Here is a 20,387-nt window from a genome sequence, read left to right on the forward strand (position 1 = left end):
GGAGCTTAAATATTATAGGATCATAACACTGTGATATACATTTAAGCTTGTAAACTAGGAACGGGCAACTTTCTTGAAGCCAGGAACTGCTCTTGTAACATATTTGGCTTCCAAGAGCCATGAGGAGAAGGTCTTATGGGCGGAGCTAAATGTTGGGCCAATTTGGGGAGGTTTAATGGTTCCTTGAGCATCTGAAAAGCTTAAGGCATTTATATTATCCTTTAACTTCCAAGCACCACCATAGAAAGGATTGAAAATACTGTTCTACTTCAGGAGCTCTGGAGTCACAAAAGGAGGGCAGAGAATGGGGAGAAGGGCTGCCTGAAGTCTTCTGGCCATGAGTTGTTCCTCTCTGCTGCAAACTATCCTCTCCATCCCGGTTGGAAATGACTTCCTTTTGTTCCTAGGGGTCCCTGGAGTAAGAGAGGATCGCTTCAAAGAAGGGATGGAGGCCAAGCATTGTGCACTGTCCCTTGTTGGGGAGCCAATCATGTACCCCCAAATCAACCAGTTCCTAAAGCTGCTGCATCGTCACAACATTTCAAGCTTTTTGGTTACAAATGCGCAGTTTCCAGAGGAAATTAGGTGATCTCCTAAGAAATTGTACCTCTTCCTCCCCATTTTAGCCTACAATTGGTGTGGTGTGCTGGGAGCTGCATTGTGAAAGTATGCAGGCCAGATAGGATAGCGGGTGGGGCTTGGACAAGAACTGACTCTGAGTGAATTTGAAATTAAATCAGCTTAATTAAAATACAGTTAGTATGTTTACTTCCTTAGTGAATAATTTTCCCCTTCTCTCTCACTGAAAATTGTAATCGATGGTCGAATTTGGAGGTACTAAGGGGCACACTAAGGATTTTGGAGGGCATATATGGCCTCAAGATTTACTTTTTTAATTTAGTCTCTATTTTGCTGGATGCCTGAAGTTGGATAAGAACAGCTTTCTATACTCACACTACCCTGCTTTGGACCTCAATGTCACATACTGTACAAGTAGTCCTCATTTAATGACCATTTGTTTAGTGGTGGTTCAGACTTACGACAGTGCTGAAAAAACTGACTTATAACTGGTGCTCATACAACCATTGCAGCATCCCTGCGGTCACATGATCACGATTTGGGTGCTTGGCAATCAGTTCACATTTATGACCGTCACAGCGTCCTGTGGTGATGTGATCGCCATTTTCGACCTTTCTGGTCAGCTTCTGGCAAGCAAAATCAATGGGGAACCGAATGATTTGCTTAACAACCACACGGTTCACTTAATGACCATGGTGATTCACTTAATGACCGCTGCAAAAAGGTCATAAAATCTGCTCAGATTTGCTTAAATACCACTTCACTTAGCAACCGAAATTCTGGTCCCAGTTGTGGTTGTTAAGCAAGGACTACTTGTACGCTATTGGAAATAATCTGGGAACAGTAAGCTGCCCCTGGAATCCAGAGCAGCTGCCATCCAAGATATGTGGAAGTAGTTTTTTCCCCTAAAAATCTTTAGTGGCAGCATTCCACGATTTCAAAGCTTTCACTGTTGCCTCACAAACAGGAATCTCCAGCCTGTCACGCAGCTGTATGTCAGTGTGGATGCCAGCACCAAAGATAGTCTGAAGAAGATCGACCGACCCCTCTTTAAAGACTTTTGGCAGCGGTTCCTAGATAGCTTGCAAGCCTTAGCTGAAAAGGTATGGCATTCAACTGTCAGGTTAGTTGGTGAAGGAACAACGCTGAGTCGAAGTTCCAACTCTAGTTCTTTATTGTTTCTACCATACACAGAATCTTGCCAGACTAAAGGTTCCTTAACTGAGCTAAAGGGAAAAATACTCTTGGGAATCTAGAGCAGTGCTAGTCTAACTTTCTTCCTCAGCCCCCCACCCCACACTCTCCAAACTATGCAAGCTGTGGGAACGCTTATCTGCCTGGAATGTGCTCTCTACTCCCTCGTCTCCGAGCTCCATCACATCACCCCTTCTTCAGGGACAGATTCCATCACATCAGCTTACATTTGGTTCCCCCTTGATACTGAAACAATAGAGGGAAAGGCTGTGATAGTTAAACACTTCTATGAATTAGTAGACAATTCATGACCTGTTGGGTCATCGTTTCAGTTGGGGCATTGCTTCAGAGATACTTACGTACCTAAACAGATCAACAGAATGACCACAGGTGGGCAAAAAAGGAGTGGGAGCGGGAGTAATTTCTAACTTCCTGCCGGCTTCCCCACTGACTTTGCTTGTGGGAAGCTTGCAGGGAGAAAGTCAATAGGAAGCCAGCAGGGAAGGTCGCAAGTTGCTTGGGTAAGTCTTTCCCACCCCTGCACCTTCCCCCAGTCCCTCTGCGCTCACGCTGCTTTGGCCACTCACACACTTCTGCACACCTGACCCGTGCCACACCCTTGTGCCCTTTCCCAAGCTGCACTGCACCCCTGCACACCCTCCCTGACCCTGGCCACATCTCTTATGCACCCCCTCACTCTCTCTCCAACCCAGCGGCAGCCACATACCTGCCTGCTGGCCTCGGATGTCATGCCAGCTTCCCCACTGACTTTGCTTGTGGCAAGCTGGTAGGGAGCGTTGGCAGTCACAAGTGAGTTTAGACTTCCTGCCGGCTTCCCCATTGACTTGTGGGAAGCTGGCAGGAAGCATTGGAAATGATGATCACGTGACCACAGCTGACCTCAAGCAGTGTGGTGGTGTTGATGCAGCGGCAGCACAGTGGTGCTGAAGTGGCCACAACTTTGCCAAATTTCAATTCCATGGGAGCCACGGGCCCTGGATTTTGGACACATTCTGTAAGTTAGCCCATTTGAGGTACCTTGGTTCAAAAATCGTTGCCCTGTGATACACCATTTTGCCCAATTGAAGGTTACAAACAGACAGACATGAGAGTTTTAGTAGTATATAGATATCCTCTGAGTCCAAAGTTCAGATTACAATGAACTCCTATCTATGTCATAGCTAAAACAAATCTATTCATATTTGTTGGCCTGGTGCTCTTTTCAGCTGAAAACTTGATGCTTAATTCAGTGATTTTTGTCTCACTCGAGAACTGTAGTCCTACTCATATCCTTTTATTTGCATTTACTTTTGCACACTGTAATTGAAAACTGCTCCCTCCCATCTTTTTCAGCGACAGCGCACTGTATACAGATTAACACTGGTGAAAGCTTGGAACGTGGATGAGCTGAAAGCTTATTCAGACTTGGTGTCTCTAGGCAAGCCAGATTTCATAGAAGTTAAGGTGAGCTGTTGATTGTTAGGGTGGGCCCTTCTTCCCTTCCGGACTTGACCTTTCATCTCCTTTCATTGATCTTCAGGCATATGTTTTATGGTATGATAAATGGCAGATTTGACTAGGCCTTGTTCCAAATACTTGCACAAATAATTCAAGGGCAGATTTTGCTTTTCAATCTGTACCTTGTTTTCTCCATTCCAAGCATCTGCTTGGCCCCTTCAAGGCTTCCAGCTAAATTTTCCCATATTGAGCTGAACAATCATTCTTAGGCCCGCTTAATATTAAGATTGAGGGAGATGGGCGGTAATATAATATAAATTTAACTAATAAGATATGATATTTGGATATTGTTTTCTTTTCCTTCTGCAGCCCTTTTTCCGTCATGTATTTTTAGACTGGAAGCCTGAGATGAGAAATAACTCCGTATTGACCTGTAATTAATTAATTTAAAGAATAGAAGGATCCCTACAGGCAGCAGGAGCGGTGAATGGTGAATTTCTAAGCCTCCAACATTGCTGAATTACAACTGACAGAACCCCCAGCCAGCATGACTACTAGTGTGGGATGCTGGGAGATGTAGTTCAGGGCTACATCTGACTTGCAGGCTATTTAGGGTTATCAGCCATCGTATTGCTGATCCCTGTTATAACCAGCAAAGTCACCACAAACATGTCCAGTGCTGTTTTTCAGTGGCTACTGTTCTTGTGGCTGCTTAATCCTCATGGTTGACCTTGTTCTGGCAAAGATGAAGCAATCCTACTTTCTTTCTGACCATGCTTTAAAAATAATCCTTCTTTTTCAGTAATGTGTAACTTTACTGCAATAGTGTTTCCTAACTATATGCCAATATGTTCTTTTGAAAAAAAAAATATCTGGAAAATTTAACTTTGAGAGGAGAATTCTAGGGCTCCAATGTTAAACGTTTCTTCAACAGGGTGTGACGTACTGTGGGGAAAGTTCAGCCAGCAGCCTCACGATGGCCAACGTCCCTTGGCATGAAGAGGTGAAGCGTTTTGTGCAGGAGCTGGTGGACCTCCTCCCAGACTATGAAATCGCCAGCGAACACGAGCACTCCAACTGCCTCCTGATTGCCCACAAGAAGGTAATTCTCAGCATCTTTGGGTCTGTTCCTGAAATTTTTGTTTAGCAAGTTTTAAATGTTTATTATTAGCATTGTAGACTGGTTTTCAGTGGTAATGATCTTGAGGGTGCTTTATGACAATTATAAAACAATGAAAACAAACATCTTTAAAATAAGGGTACTAATATTTTTGGGCCACAGGCCCCTTTGGGATTCAGACCTGTTACTGGTTGCCATAAGGGGTTGCCATGGCTTTGCCTGTTTGCCAAAGGGCTGCCCTCTTGGGTGGGGCCAATCTCAAAATGTTCATTTAACAGAAGGCATTCTGGTGAGATGGTTCCATTCCTCCCTTTCTAGTCCCCCAGGATACTCTCTGTTAGCTCAGCTTCCTCCTCTATCTTTTTTTTATTCTGGGCAAGTGGGCATATTTCTAACAATGCTGACAGCCAGCATTTTTTTAAAAAAATTCTAAGAATGCCTGCAGGATCTGTGATTAATTGCCATTAGGAAAATCAAAGTTAAATGAGGCAAAGAGCATGGATTTGTGGGCACAGTGACATCTATATATGCTATGTGGGGGAGTCAAGCATTCAAGCCACAGATGTAAATTTAACAATGGCAATGGCAAAAGTGAGGTAAAAGTGCAGTTAAAATTAAAGCCACAGTGTGGAAGCTTAAAACTTGAAAATCTAATCAAACCAAGAAAATGTTTCATTCTCCTCTTCTCCAAATGAGAAGAGATTCTTAATCTTTGGGGCTGCTGCAGGAAGTTCTTTGCTCCTTATCCATGCCAATCAAAACTCTCTGCTTGGTGGAGCAAGCTTTAATAAATAAAGTGTAACATTTGAATGAAGAGCAGAGTTAGGGAGTGTGTATGTAATTGACATGCAAACATACATCTGTTCATGCTGGTCTATGACCATAATAAAGATTTGCTTTGCTATATCTGTTAAAACCTGGAAGTGGAGTGGTGGGGGAAATGGACCCACTAGAAGTCTCAGTACCCATAGGGAGAACTTTAAGGGTCTCCATCATACCTAGGAATCCTTCAATAAACTCAGCTAGATCACTCATCACACTAAAGAAAGATTTGTTTAATTATGGTTTATTGAAAAAAATGGCTGGGTTCACAGAGCACACAACTCTAAACAACCAACTGCATTACAGTTCAATGCAGCCTTCTCTACTCTTTGTGTCTTCCACATTTGTGGATTTCAGCTTCCAGAATTCTCAGTAATGGCCATGCTAGCTGGGAATTCTGGGGATTGAAATCCCTACATATGGAGAATAACCAGCTTGGAGAAAGCTGGTTGTGTGTGTTGTTTCGTAGTTTTGTTTGAATCAGGAAACTATGGTAAACACCTTTAGAGCAGGCCACTTCTTTCTTTTTCTTTTTTACTGTATTATGACCACAGTTAATACATCTGCTTTCTCCTTTAGTTCAAGATCGAGGGGAAATGGCACACCTGGATTGACTATGATCGCTTTCAAGAATTGGTCCATGAATATGAACAGAGTGGAGGACTCAAAACATTCACTTCTGCTGATTATGTAGCACTGACTCCTCCTTGGGCAGTGTTTGGAGCTGAGGAAAGAGGCTTTGACCCAATGGACACAAGATTTCAGCGAAAAAACAAAATAAAGGACATCTCTGGATGCTGACAGTTTTAAAGTTGGACTGTTTTTAAAGCCAGAGCTTAGACAGAATCAGAATTTTCGGTCTGTACATGAACATCAGAGACTTTACATAAAACTTGAGACTTTCATTTGTCCCTGGGTTCTCCAAAGTGTTTTTTCTTTTATTCTACCGAAAAAAAAAGGTAATAATATGGTTTCTGAAAAGTCAGGTAGAGGCCGTTAATTTATCATTCTCATCTCTCAGAGAGTGAGAGATAATTCCACTTTCCACCCATAGGTGTCCTTCTTACTGTTCCACTTCTCATTCTCTCATTCTAATCCAGGAGTGGGCAGCCTGTGCCCTCCCAGCTCCACACTTTGTAGCCTATTTTTAGCAGGTGGGGGAGCTAACCCCGCCCCCTAAAAATAGCCAAAATGTTTTCCTCAGCTTTCACGTGGCATGATCAGCTGTGCCCCCTGCAGCCCTTCAGGGCCCACCCAAATAAAAAAAAATGCATCCTGTTTTCCTAACTGAAGGTTTCCTTGAGATCAGCGATATATCTGGGATGGCCTAAGTCATGTCTGTGAGTTCCAGAAATAAAACAATTTTTATTTTCTTCAGTGAAAAAATGGGGGGTTCCCTGTTTCTCTGAATATCTGTGACAACAATCCTTATGTGCTGCACGCCTGGTGAGAAGTAACATCTGGAAATGTTTAAAAAGATTTGCAGCGACTGCGGCCCAGTGATGTGGGCAAGCCCATATTAAATTGAAATGCAGCTTCTCATTGTGCCAGAGATTTAGCTACAGTAAATTAAAAACAAAAAGCTTCCCATCTCTTGGTGTGTGGATATTTTTTCTCCCACCTGTGAATGTAGCATTCTAGGATTGAGGCCTGTATCTATATTTTTTTCAGTGTTGCTCATGGATCCATCAATGTGGTATTAACCTCTGGCTTGCTTTGTTAAAATTATTTGCATTTTCAAATGCAACGAACATTCTTTTCCTTAATAATTTCTGCCCTAATTAGCATTTCTTAGATTTCATTTCATATCTTTTCGATGTCTTCTTTAAAAAAGAGAGTTCTTAAAAATTTGAAAACAAGCAAAATAAAAAACTGAATTTCATATCTACCTTTGTGACTCTCAAATAAAATGCTAATCAATTTTATTTCAATTCAATTGATTTTATTACGGTCACTGACCAGTACAAGATACAATTCTATAAAAATATGCACATTAGCCATTAGCCATAAAATATGAGCCATCTAAATTAAAATAATTTTAAATTTGAGTTTACAAGTTCCAATTAAGTGTTAAAATACGTTTGGATCACAATGTAAGCAAGCCCCTTAAATTTAAAAACAATCTTATTAATTTGCATTATCATGACTAATATTCTATCAGGTATAAGTATCTATAAAAATATATGTAAAATATTAAAAGGAGTGATAAAAAGTAAAATATTATATATAAAATGTGTTATATAGACCACAAAGTTATTACAAGGGATACATTACTACATTTTTCCAATCAATCTGACGTATCTTCATAGCAGCTGCGCAGAATCTGGCTACTTGTGCCGTGACAGTTGGATATGCATCTATAAGTAACATTTGCATACAATCTATATCTGTCCATCTAGGGCATTTACTAATCAAAGGTAATATTAGTTTACTCCTGAACTCTTTATAAAAAGGACAACAGAGAAGCACGCGGTCTGTAGTTTCTATCTCTCCATTGTTACAAGGGCACCGCCTTGCAGCTATTGGGATTTTTTTGTATCTGCCTTCCAAGACTGCAGAAGGGAGTGCATGGCTTTGAGCTAGGGAGAAAGCTTTCCGCTGGCTAGGAATTTCAAGTTGAGAAAGGTAGTTAGCAGTATTGACAATATATTTATTATGCTCTGAAGATAGGAAATGAGGGGCCTTCTGTAAGTCCATTTGTCTCTCTATATCCTTTATCCTTTGCTTCAGGGTCAATTTTGCCTGTTCGTAATCCATCCTAAGAATTGAATCTGTAGAAAATCCTAGCTTTGCGAGGCTAAATTCAATGTCCTTTAACCAAGAGGATTGGAAGTAATCTTGAAAAATGAGTGGTGCTAAACCTTGGGGATAATGCTTGAGTTTTAGCCAAAGGTTCAGGGAGGCTAGACAGACTCTTGCCTCGACTTTAATCATGCCGACTTCCAGTCGAAGTTGAGTGTTTGTCACACATTTGGGCATTTGGAGTACTGCTCTAATAAATTTGGACTGCACTCTTTCCAGAGGTGTAATGCTTGAAGTCAGAGCACCAACACAGGACCCGTAAAGGAGCTGGGCTAATGACTTCGCCTGGAAGAGCTTAAGAGCTGCTGGAATATAGTGCCTGCCTTTGCTTCGGAAAAACTTTAGAACGGCATTGGCTGATTTTTGTCCAGAATCAGCTGCATACTCAAAGTGAGGTTTCCTAGATCCAGTGGCATGCACAACTACCCCTAGGTATTTGAAGCTTGTCACTTGCTCTATTCTGTGCCCATTTATATGCCAGGAGCGAAGTTTCGGCCTTTTAGCAAAGGTCATTATCTTTGTTTTCAGATAATTTATTTCTAATTGATTATTAATACAATATTGGGCCAAGGATGTCAAAGCTCTCTTGAGACCTATAGGAGTCCTAGAGAATATGACCGCATCGTCAGCATACAGCAGCAGGGCAATACTTCGGTCCCCTAATTTAGGAGGATGAAAGTCTGGGTGACTTAGGCATCTTACCATATCATTAATGTAAAAGTTAAAAAGTAGGGGAGCCAAAATGCAACCCTGTTTCACCCCCTTTTGTACTTTAATCGGCTTGGACAGTGACCCAGATCTATTGCACCTGACCTTCAAGGCCATATTTGAGTGTAGGGCACGTATTAGGTAGTTGTTGCTGTTTATTCACTTAGTCACTTCCGACTTTTCGTGACTTCATGGACCAGCCCACGCCAGAGCTTCCTGTCGGTCGTCAACACCCCCAGCTCCCCCAGGGATGAGTCCGTCACCTCTAGAATATCATCCACCTTGCCCTTGGTTGGCCTCTCTTCCTTTTGCCCTCCACTCTCCCTAGCATCAGCATCTTCTCCAGGGTGTCCTGTCTTCTCATTATGTGGCCAAAGTATTTCAGTTTTGCCTTTAATATCATTCCCTCAAGTGAGCAGTCTGGCTTTATTTCCTGGAGGATGGACTGGTTTGATCTTCTTGCAGTCCAAGGCACTCTCAGAATTTTCCTCCAACACCACAGTTCAAAAGCATCAATCTTCCTTATCTCAGCCTTCCTTATGGTCCAGCTCTCGCAGCCATATGTTACTACGGGGAACACCATTGCTTTAACTATGCGGACCTTTGTTGTCAGTGTGATGTCTCTGCTCTTAACTATTTTATCGAGATTTGTCATTGCTCTTCTCCCAAGGATTAAGCGTCTTCTGATTTCCTGACTGCAGTCAGCATCTGCAGTAATCTTTGCACCTAGAAATACAAAGTCTTTCACTGCTTCTACATTTTCTCCCTCTATTTGCCAGTTATCAATCAAGCTGGTTGCCATAATCTTGGTTTTTTTCAGGTTTAGCTGCAAGCCAGCTTTTGCACTTTCTTCTTTCACCTTCATCATAAGGCTCCTCAGTTCCCCTTCGCTTTCAGCCATCAAAGTGGTATCATCTGCATATCTGAGATTGTTAATGTTTCTTCCAGTGATTTTAACTCCAGCCTTGGATTCCTCAAGCCCAGCATGTTGCATGATGTGTTCTGCGTACAAGCTGAATAGGTAGGGTGAGTGTATACAGCCCTGCCGTACTCCTTTCCCAATCTTAAACCAGTCCGTTGTTCCGTGGTCTGTTCTTACTGTTGCTACTTGGTCGTTATACAGATTCTTCAGGAGGCAGACAAGATGACTTGGTATCCCCATACCACTAAGAACTTGCCACAATTTGTTATGGTCCACACAGTCAAAGGCTTTAGAATAGTCAATCAAACAGAAATAGATGTTTTTCTGAAACTCCCTGGCTTTTTCCATTATCCAGTGGATATTGGCAATTTGGTCCCTAGTTCCTCTGCTTTTTCTAAACCCAGCTTGTACATCTGGCAATTCTCGCTCCATGAATTGCTGAAGTCTACCTTGCAGGATCTTGAGCATTACCTTACTGGCATGTGAAATGAGTGCCACTGTTCGATAGTTTGACCATTTCTTAGTGTTTCCCTTTTTTGGTATGGGGATATAAGTTGATTTTTTCCAGTCTGATGGCCATTCTTGTGTTTTCCAAATTTGCTGGCATATAGCATGCGTGTCATGCGCTGCCTACCTCCGAGTAATACACAGACGCTGATTCCGATGAAGCAGGCTCTGGTTTATTCGCAGTGTAGATACAGTGATAGAAAAAAGCTGAGAGTGACAGGAGCGCGCCGGTGCGGGGTTTAAATACCCCGCGCTGGTCAGCGCCCCCTCACTCGCGGTTACGTCAGCCCCCTTTGTCCAACACGCTGTCTTGCCGGTAGGTGAGGGGTTGCGAGGCCCCGCTGGCGCTCCGGGATCGCCCATCATCGGTTTCCCTATTCCTCCGGTGATTGCTGTCAGCTGGGCGATCTCCGTTGCGCTAGCGCTAACAGCTTGGGTGTGCCTCGCGATCCGCTTAGCCATTGTCTCTTGTCTTTTAGTCTTTGTAAGTTGATGGCTACTTATCTTGAGCCCCTTCCCCTGTTTCCTTGTTATTGTCATGTGTGCCATTGCGCTGATGTCTTCAGCTCAACGGCACTCATGACAATGCGTTACCTTGACAGCATCATCTTGCAAGATTTTGAACAGTTCAGCTGGGATGCCGCCGTCTCCTGCTGCCTTGTTAGTAGCAATGCTTCTTAAGGCCCATTCAACCTCACTCTTCAGGATGTCTGGCTCTAGCTCACTGACCACACCATCAAAGCTATCCCCAATATTGTTATCCTTCCTATACAGGTCTTCTGTATATTCTTGCCACCTTTTCTTGATCTCTTCTTCTTCTGTTAGGTCCTTGCCATCTTTGTTTTTGATCATACCCATTTTGGCCTGGAATTTACCTCCAATGTTTCTAATTTTCTGGAAGAGGTCTCTTGTCCTTCCTATTCTATTGTCTTCTTCCACTTCCACGCATTGCTTGTTTAAAAATAATTCCTTATCTCTTCTGGCTAACCTCTGGAATTTTGCATTTAATTGGGCATATCTCCCCCTATCACTGTTGCCTTTTGCTTTCCTTCTTTCTTGGGCTACTTCTAGCGTCTCAGCAGACAGCCATTTTGCCTTCTTGGTTTTCTCTTTCTTTGGGATGTATGTTGTTGCTACCTCCTGAACAATGTTGTGAACTTCTGTCCATAGTTCTTCCGGGACCCTATCTACTAAGTCCAGTCCCTTAAATCTATTCTTCACCTCCACTGCATATTCCTTAGGAATATTAGTGAGCTCATATCTAGCTGATCTGTGGGTCTTCCCTAATCTCTTTAGTCTGATCCTAAATTGTGCAATAAGAAGTTCGTGATCGGAACTACAGTCAGCTCCAGGTCTTGTTTTTACCGACTGTATAGATGTCCGCCACCTTTGGCTGCAAAGGATGTAGTCAATCTGATTTCGGTGTTGTCCATCTGGAGAAGTCCATGTATAAAGCCGTCTCTTAGGCTGTTGGAAGAGAGTGTTTGTTATGCAGAGTGAGTTGTCTTGGCAAAATTCTATCAGCCTATGTCCTGCTTTGTTTTGTTCTCCCAGGCCATGCTTACCTGTAATTCCAGGTGTCATTTGACTGCCCACCCTAGCATTCCAGTCTCCCGCGATGAAAATAACATCTCTTTTAGGCATGTTGTCCAGTAGGTGCTGCAGATCCTCATAGAACAGCTCTACTTCAGCTTCTTCAGCATCTGTGGTTGGGGCGTATATTTGGATCACTGTGATGTTAGATGGCTTGCCCTGAATTCGACTTGAGATCATTCTATCGTTTTTTGGATTGTATCCAAGCACTGCTTTAGCCACTTTACTATTAATTATGAAGGCTACTCCATTTCTTCTGTGGTCCTCTTGTCCACAGTAGTAGATCTGGTGGTCATTTGATGTGAAGTGGCCTATTCCAGTCCATTTCAGTTCACTGATGCCCAAAATGTCTATCTTTAACCTTGACATCTCACCAATAACCATATCCAATTTGCCCTGGCTCATAGATCTTACATTCCAGGTTCCAATGGTGTGTTGATCCTTAGAACATCGGATTCGCCATTCACCACCAGCACCGTCGGCCGCTAGCCGTCCTTTTGGCTTTGAGCTAGCTGCGTCATCACGTCTGGGGCTAGTTGAACTCATCCTCTGTTCCTCCCCAGTAGCATTTTGACCATCTTCCGACCTGGGGGTCTCATCTTCCGATGGTATACCGACATATCTCTGATTGTACTGATCCATTTAGTTTTCACGGCAAGAATACTGGGGTGGGTTGCCATTACCTTCCCCAGGGATCGCATTTAGTCTGACCTCTCTGTCATGACCTTCCCGTCTTGGGTGGCCCTTCACAGTTTAGCTCATGGCATCATTGAGGTGCTCAAGCTCCAGCACCACGACAAGGTAACAATCCTTTGCTGAAGACATATTAGGTAGAGAAGCCTGCTATCTATTGAGGCAGCTTCCAACTTCTCCCACAGCTTAGGCCTAGATATAGAAACAAAAGCTGCCTTTAAGTCTATGTAAGCAGCATACAATGATGTTATCTTGTTGGAACAATATTTTTCAATCAAGTGTTGAAGAATCAGACATTGTTCAATAGTTCCTCTGCCCTCTCTAAAGCCAGCCTGTTCATCCACTATAAGATTTCTCTGGTCCAGCCAGTCTTTGAGTTTTCCTTGCAAATGTCTAGCATATAACTTACTAATTATATTCAGTAGACCAATAGGACGGTAATTGGCAGGATCATTTGTCTTCCCTTTTTTAAAAATCGGGACTATAATAGCCAGGCCCCAATCCTCTGGGATTCTCCCCGAATTATCAATATAGGTAAAAAGTGATGCTAAAATTGGGGACCACCATTCAACATTATTCTTTAATACTTCCACTGAAATAAAATCCGTTCCTGGAGCCTTCCCTTTTCTAAGTTGTCCAATAAGAAATTTGATTTCAGCCACTGAGACTGGGGGCCACTCGGTTAGACCTTTGTTCATTTCTGTCAACATCGCATTGTTAGGATCCTCATACATTTTCTAGAAATGATATTCCTACACTTCTGGTGAAATGTGAGAATAGCAGATGATCTGACAGTCTGATTGGATAATAGTTGCCAAAAAAGAGAGGCGCTCAGTTTCGCAGCTTCAATAAGACGTTTCCATGTGGTTTTCATATCCTGCTTCTTCTTATCAGCCACCAGTCTCTTATACTGTTTTTTGCTAGCAAGGAGGTGTTCAAGAGATTTTGTATTTCCGTTGTTAATAGACTCTGTCTTGGATTTATATAAGCGATAAGCTGCAGTGAGGGCTTTCTTAGCTTCAACACATTCTTTGTCGAACCATGTCTTAGAGAAAGTCGCAACCCTTTTGCTGTCAGGGTTAGTAATGCGAGTCAATACCGGTTGTAATTTTTGTATTAAATTTTTATACAAAATCAATGGGTCTTGTGAGGTATTGGGAGACATAAACGATGATCGAATTGTTTGTAAATCATCCTCTGCCAATGTCTTCCTCACCCTTTGATCAAGTTGTAAGGTCCATCTGGCATGACAACTTACTTGTCCTGCTGGTACAATGACAGGGGTAAAATATGTCTCCGGCCGCAGCTGACTAGTAGGTATCTTCAAATGTAGACATAAAGGAAGATGGTCATTTTCTAGATGCAGAAGCACCTTAAAGGACTCCACTGAATGTAATGAGTTAATAGAGACTAGCATATAATCAATAGTACTTTTCCTAGTTCCAGCCATAAATGTATATTCTCCTGGGTGATCACTTTTCATGGAGCCATTTAGTATGTATAGATTAAACTTGTTTGCAAACTTGGCCAGACAAATCCCAGCATAATTAGATCTTTTATCTTTGAAGAGGTGTACAAGAGTGGCATCAGGTAAATTAGGAGCATGGGTTGGCGGGTACTGCTGAAATTTGGAGAACAGTGTTTGGTCATCAGGACCTAGCCTGGTGTTAAAATCCCCCCCGAGTAGTACCAAGGCACTAGGATATTCCAAAAGGAGGTTATCCACGTACTGCTCTAGATCTGACCACATTGCCTCTATTTCGGCTCTTCTTTGTATTGGCGGGAAATACACATTAATAATTAATAAGGAAATATTTCCCAGATCTAAGAGTACAGCCATAGTTATTTGATTAAGTGGCTGAATGGATTTATGGCCTACTCTCAGAGCGGTGGAAATAAGAATTCCCAGTCCACCTTTCATCCACCCTGGCCCTCTGCCAGCGGTTGCCTCCAACTTGTACGAATAATAGCCATTGAATACAAGATCATCGGCTGTCCAAGTTTCCTGAAGCAAAAGGACATCTGCATCTAACAAATGATCTAAATGGTTAAGGCCTTTGTTATGATACCATCTGGCTATATTCCACGAAATAATTTTCTGGGGATTTATCTTACACTGGTCTGTGTACCGTCAGGCCATATGCGTTAATATCCTTGATCTAGACAAACCCTCTTTATGACCCAAATGGGTCCCATCCATATCCCCATCTTCTAAAGAGCCAAGGTTGGAAATTTCTAAGGGTTGCTCGTGAACTTGGGCCACTGTAATAATTTTTGCTTTAGTTGTTTCCACTTGCTTCTGTGTGATATTAATACTTGTAGTGAGAGCAAAAGGCTCCTCTATCTCAAATATTACATCTGGATTTTGTAGTTCTTGGTTCTCATTGACAGCTTTCCGCCTACAGCTACTTTGCTCTCTCTTTTCAGTGCATTCATATTGTTGTCCCAAGTGAGGATTTTCTTCTTGCATTGTTTGAGGTGTTAAATTTAATAGAGGGTTCGCTGTGTGGCAAGTTGCCATTAAAGCTCCTTTTAAGTCATTTAATTTCTTAAGTGTATGAAGTTGTCTATTTGTCAGGCTCTGCCTGAGACCCAATAAAAACACAGACGCTAGAGTAGACTTTAGGTTCTGGTTTTATTTGGGAATAGAATGCATGCCCTTAGAAAGCTGAGAGTGAGGAGAGCGCGCCAGAATGGGATTTAAATAGCCTGCGCCTGTCAGCGCTCCACCCCACCTTACCCCAGGTGCGCCCCACGAGTCCCAACAGTTCGTCCTTGCCAGGTGAGAGGTCGTCCAGCCCCCTGCGCCCCGGGCATCGCCTCGATCGCCTTCCTGTGCGGTGATGATCCATTGCCGGGCGATCAGGCTTCTAATTCCTCGAAAGCCCGGGCGCGCGCTTCTGAACCTCACCTGTTCGGTTGTTATTCAATTTCATGTCAGTTTCCTTTTATTGTTGCTTCCTGGGCTGCCGGACTCGGCCGTTACATAGTTTCCTTAAATCCCTTACTTCTTTTTGTGTTTCTCTATTGCCCTTGCCTTATCAGCTCAGGACCCATATCCCTGTATTGTCATGCGAGCCGTTGCGATGTCGCAAACATTGCAACGGTGATCATGACACTATTATCTGGTGGAACACTGGATAAGTTAATTAAGTTCTGTTCTAAAGGAACAGGAGGCAACTGAGTTGTTATCGGGTGGAGAGAATGTTTACTATTATTGTTCCTTGGCATAGTCTCCATTAATGAGGTGTCCTTGGATTTATCTGCAAGAGTATTTCTACTATGAGTTAAATTTTTAACACTCTCTTGATTATGCTGAATTATAAGGGGACTAACTTCCTCTGAATGAAGAACTTGAATTGGGAATATTGAGAAAGTATTCAAAAAAGGTTTCATTTTTAGAAGCATACTTGGTATCACAGAAAGACCAAAAGTCAAGAGAATCCGTCTAAAGCTGCCCCTGGCTGGTAGCCAGTCTATCTTTTGTAAATCCACAAATCGTTTCTCACATCGTAGTAACTGACTTAAAGATTGCAGTATAGCTCTTTTTGACTCCCGTTTGCCTCCATTAATTCTATTAGTTTGTATCTGAAGGGCTATCTTATTGGGTTGTAAGTAACATTTACCTAATACAGGTTTTTTACCCTTTTCATCCATTTCTATACAGATGTTTGTCATTTTCTTATCTTCCCTTTTAGCTCCTAATATAGGGTTAACTTCAGAGGCTGAAACTTCCTTTCCTCTGCTGTAATGATTGCCTATCCTAACAGAGCCAGACTCACAAGCAGGTACTTAATGATATCTGATTTATTGTAAGAATAGTATGCAAATACAGAGAAAGCTGAGAATGAGTAAAAGCGCACCAAATACAAACTAAAAACCCTCGGCTCAAAACGTAATCCCTCCCCTCGCCCGACTGTAGCAAACTCCCCCCCCCAGGTGCTGGTAACCGTTTTCTACTGATCCTGGGAAAGTAACCCTGAACACATGAGATAACCCAAACACATTCCAAACCAGCAGCCAACAGATAACGACTCCCCGAGATGGAATCCTCCTCCCTTCCCAGATCAAACATGTATCAGGTAAATGACACGTGAAATGCTACGATGTACCAGGAACATTGGAACAGTGAACATGATATACCGCCCCCCAAAAAATATTAAGGAGCAGGCTTCATAGGATAAGCAACATGAAAGCGTCTAACTAAAACAGGAGAGTTAACATCGTGGGCAGCCACCCACTCAGGGTGGGGGAAATGCTTCCATCGAATTAGGTACTGCAAAGTGCCACAAAGCCGGTGAGAATCGAGGACCTCCTTCACCTCAAAATGTTGTTGTCTGTCAATCATAATCGGCGCAGGAGGTGTAGGTTGGAGATGCCAGCGATCGGAGTGGTTGACAGGCTTGAGCAAGCTGCAATGAAAAACAGGATATAAACGTCTAAGATTGTGTGGCAAATCCAATTTAAACGTGACAGGGTTTACGACTCCCACAATGGGAAAAGGATCAACAAATTTAGGAGCTAATTTCTTCAAGGGTTGAGGAGACTTAATGAACTTGGTGGAAAGGTAGACCTTATCACCAACTTTAAAGGCAGGTTGAAGGGCTCATCTCTTATCAGCATGCAGTTTATAGGTGGACTGGGCATCTGCAATGCTTGTTGAATTACTGGCCAGGAATTGGCCAGGTGCGCAGCCCAATCCGAAGCAGAACAGGGCGGTGTAGTGGGCTGAGGCAAATCAGGAATGGGCACAAAATCCCGGCCAAAAGCAGTACAGAAAGGGGTGTGTCCTGTGCTCTGATGGACAGCGTTGTTGTAAGCCACTTCAGCGAAAGGCAGGAGATCAACCCAATTGTCCTGCTGATAGTTAACAAATGCTCGCAAAAATTGTTCAAGGGTCGAATTAAGAGCCTCTGTAGATCCGTCAGTCTCCAGATGCGACGCAGTGGACAATGCCTGTTTGGTGCCCACCAGCTTTAAAAATGCCCTCGGCTCTCTTACTTCCTCTCGGTGTCAGGCCCTACTCCTTTCCTCTGGGGAAGGTGGGGGCGAAGAAGGAGTCGAGTACCTATGACTGGACTCCTCTCTCCTCCTCTCTCGCAGACCCCAGTCCATGGACATTTTTCGGAACATAAATTCTAAGGACTCCAATTTACCCTCCAGCAGTTTTATACGATCAGGGGTTTGGGATCCCTCCTGTCTTTCTTGCCTCACCACGGTTGGGGACAACGGGTACCGCTGCTTCCAAGATGTTCTTGACGTCCCAGGTAGGGGTCCCTGTGTCTCATCCCAGGTGATCAACTCGCCTGGTGACTTGCCGGTCAGTTCAGGGGCTCTCTTGGCTCCAGCCTCTTCGTCCCATAGGCTGAAGCTCGACCCCTCCCAAACTTCTGAAGTCTCTCTAGGGGGAACTCTCTCCGTTCTTACCACTGTAGAATCGGGTTCCCCCTCGCTCGACTCCTCGCTTTCCATAGCTTGTGGATTTGGTTTGCTCATCGATTGATTGAGAGGAGTGGTGCAGGTGTAAGCCCTTAGCTTTATCAGAGGCTTCAGTTTGATTTGCAAGACTCATGCCAAATTCAACCAGGGAGTCTCTTAAAGAATCAACTTGAGTTTTGATCGTAGTCAGTAAATCAAAGATTGGGAGAACTGTATATGCCGTCAATAGACTGTGTCTAGTTATAAATTCCAACAAGTTTTGGACTTCCAAGCTTTTATGATCAAGGAGTCCTTCCTTATTTAATTGTTCAGCAGCTGTGCAGACAGCAACAGCCTCTGGGGAAGAAGCATTTTCTATCAGTGATGAAGAAAACTCCAACAATTGCTGACTCTCTATCTCAGCCTGTAAGTCCCACTCCAAAGAATCCTTTCTATTCAATAAGTAAGTTGGGGAATCGTAGTTTACTGACGAGGTTCGCTTACTTGTAACAAATCTGTCCACCTTCTGTTGTTTCAGCAGTTTAGAAGAGGGTTGTGTTGCCGAGGGAGTCCTTTGTCTCTTCCTCCTTTTCCCCATATCAAGAGATAAATGGTGTAAGTAAAATATAAATAAGCAAGGGAGGCTCCGTAGTAGGATAAAAAACTATCGAAGTTGAATGGTGAGCTTAAAATGTGATAAAATAGAAATAAAAGGAACTTGTTAGAGGAGCTCATTACAAGACATTGCAAGTGGGAGGCATTCAGCCGGAAGTCTCGTTCCTGATGTTCGTTTGCTCCAATTTTATTTTATTCTATTTGTATTACTTAATTATAGAATGGTGGCAGCACGTATAATAATTTACAGACCGATATGGGTTCTGCCTGAAGGTGCCCTTCTACTAATGGTACAAGGCATCCTTCCCCAGCTGGTGTCCATCAAGTTTGTTGAGACTGCAACTCCTGGAGTTCCTTGGCAGTCATGCTAACTGGGGAACACATCTGGAGGGCACCAGATTAGGAAAGGCTACTATAAGATAAGACAGCTCCATTTCTGCAAAGAGGTTTGCCATTTAGCATCTGCAGATACCTTTCTTAACAATTGTCATAAACACCTCCCCTGTTTTGTCAAAAAAGTATTTTATAACCTTGGAAGGCTCCAGCAACTATTCTGTAAGTTGATGCCTACCAGTGGTGGCTGATTTACAACAAAGCAAAAATACTGTCTCAAAATTCCAAATCTGCCCACTGTACTTGGAACCATGTGATTATTTTGCATGACAAGAGAAAGAAATGTTTGTATTTTATACTGAAAGCCAAAGTAGTCATGTTAGCTATGAGGAAATTCAAGAGTTCAAGCTTTGGGTTTCCAAGAACGTTTTGTCAGTGACTTGTGGGAAAAAAAGAAAAGAAAATTACAGTTGATTTTTAAGGCACTACTTAATACTAAGGGCAATAGAAAAATAGAATGAAAGGAAAATAGTGAGACTGTGCAGTGTTTTGGATTTGAAGTTTAAGAAGTGCTTTTGGGAGTGCAGGGGATGTGCATGTAACAACTGTCTGAGACCCCTTAAACTAAAAACCTCTTTTCCTGAGATTTCAATGCTACTGTGAAGGGCAGCCATGCAATCCTATGAGAAGGTGCTGCTGCTGTAAGGAGTTACGGATAGATGCTCCCATGTACTTCTGAACATTTTTTGCCTTCAAATCCAAAGCATTGTGTCATGTTCCCTGTTTCAATGTATAGTATGCATCGTAACGTTTCACATGCCATGGTGCTGATGCGCATTTCTGTTTGGGAGGGAGCTGCTGTGAAACCTTGTACCAAGCTCTGTATCTGTGTTCATTACAATGGAATGTGTTTGGGTTATGTTCTCTGTTCAAGGCCTTTTCCCGCAGAACATCAGAAACCGTTAGGAGCACCTGGGATTGTGAACTTGGGAAGATTCTACGGGGGGAGGGATCTCGTTTGCACCCAGGGTTTTTAGTTTGCATTTGGCGTGCTTTTATCATTCTCAGCTTTCTCTGTGATCCTGCATATTATTCTTTAATAAATCAGATATCTTTGAATTCCTGCTCATGAGTCTGATAGTGTTTTAGAATAGGCAACCATTACATAAAGCTGAGAATCACCAAAGTTGTACCGTTAGCTCCTACCAAGATTAGTTTCTTGTGAGGGAAAATAGTTAACGATGGCCAAGTCTATGCTCATGACTGGGAGACTTGAGGAGACGGCTAGTTTGATGCCCGAGTCGACGGTCAAGAGCGGAGAACTGAGCCTCACCCCAGAACCTTCAGATTTCCGGGAGGAATTGAGTTCCAGTCCTGAGGTAGAGGAATCTGACGATGGGGGAGAACCAGAGCAACCGGCACCCAGCGAATCGCCTGCAGAGTTGATCACCTGGGATGAAGCAGGAGAACCCCAGCCAGGGACGTCCCAGGTGTCCTGGAAGTATCGGTTCCCGCTGACCCCAGATGTAGAATCTACCATGGTATCAACAGAGAGACAGCCTAACATGCGAGGGAGGGAGGAATCTCAAACCCCTGAAAAGCTAAGAGTGATGGAGGCCAAAA

General features: G+C 43.1%; 1 protein-coding gene across 2 annotated transcripts in view; it reads left to right on the forward strand.

Moving 5' to 3' along the window:
- The window catches only part of TYW1B (tRNA-yW synthesizing protein 1 homolog B), a 29,860-nt gene extending 23,097 nt beyond the window's left edge, over nt 1–6,763 (forward strand). For both annotated transcript variants that reach the window (XM_063298721.1, XM_063298729.1), the window contains 5 exons: nt 408–585; nt 1,547–1,682; nt 3,127–3,237; nt 4,166–4,333; nt 5,753–6,763. In XM_063298721.1, coding sequence (XP_063154791.1) covers nt 408–585; nt 1,547–1,682; nt 3,127–3,237; nt 4,166–4,333; nt 5,753–5,974 — 815 coding nt within the window. In that variant the 3' untranslated portion in view covers nt 5,975–6,763. The remainder of the gene's footprint in view (nt 1–407; nt 586–1,546; nt 1,683–3,126; nt 3,238–4,165; nt 4,334–5,752) is intronic.
- Nucleotides 6,764–20,387: the final 13,624 nt, after the last annotated feature.

Source organism: Candoia aspera, chromosome 1 (assembly GCF_035149785.1).
Source record: "Candoia aspera isolate rCanAsp1 chromosome 1, rCanAsp1.hap2, whole genome shotgun sequence".
NCBI classification, from domain to species: Eukaryota; Metazoa; Chordata; class Lepidosauria; order Squamata; family Boidae; genus Candoia; species Candoia aspera.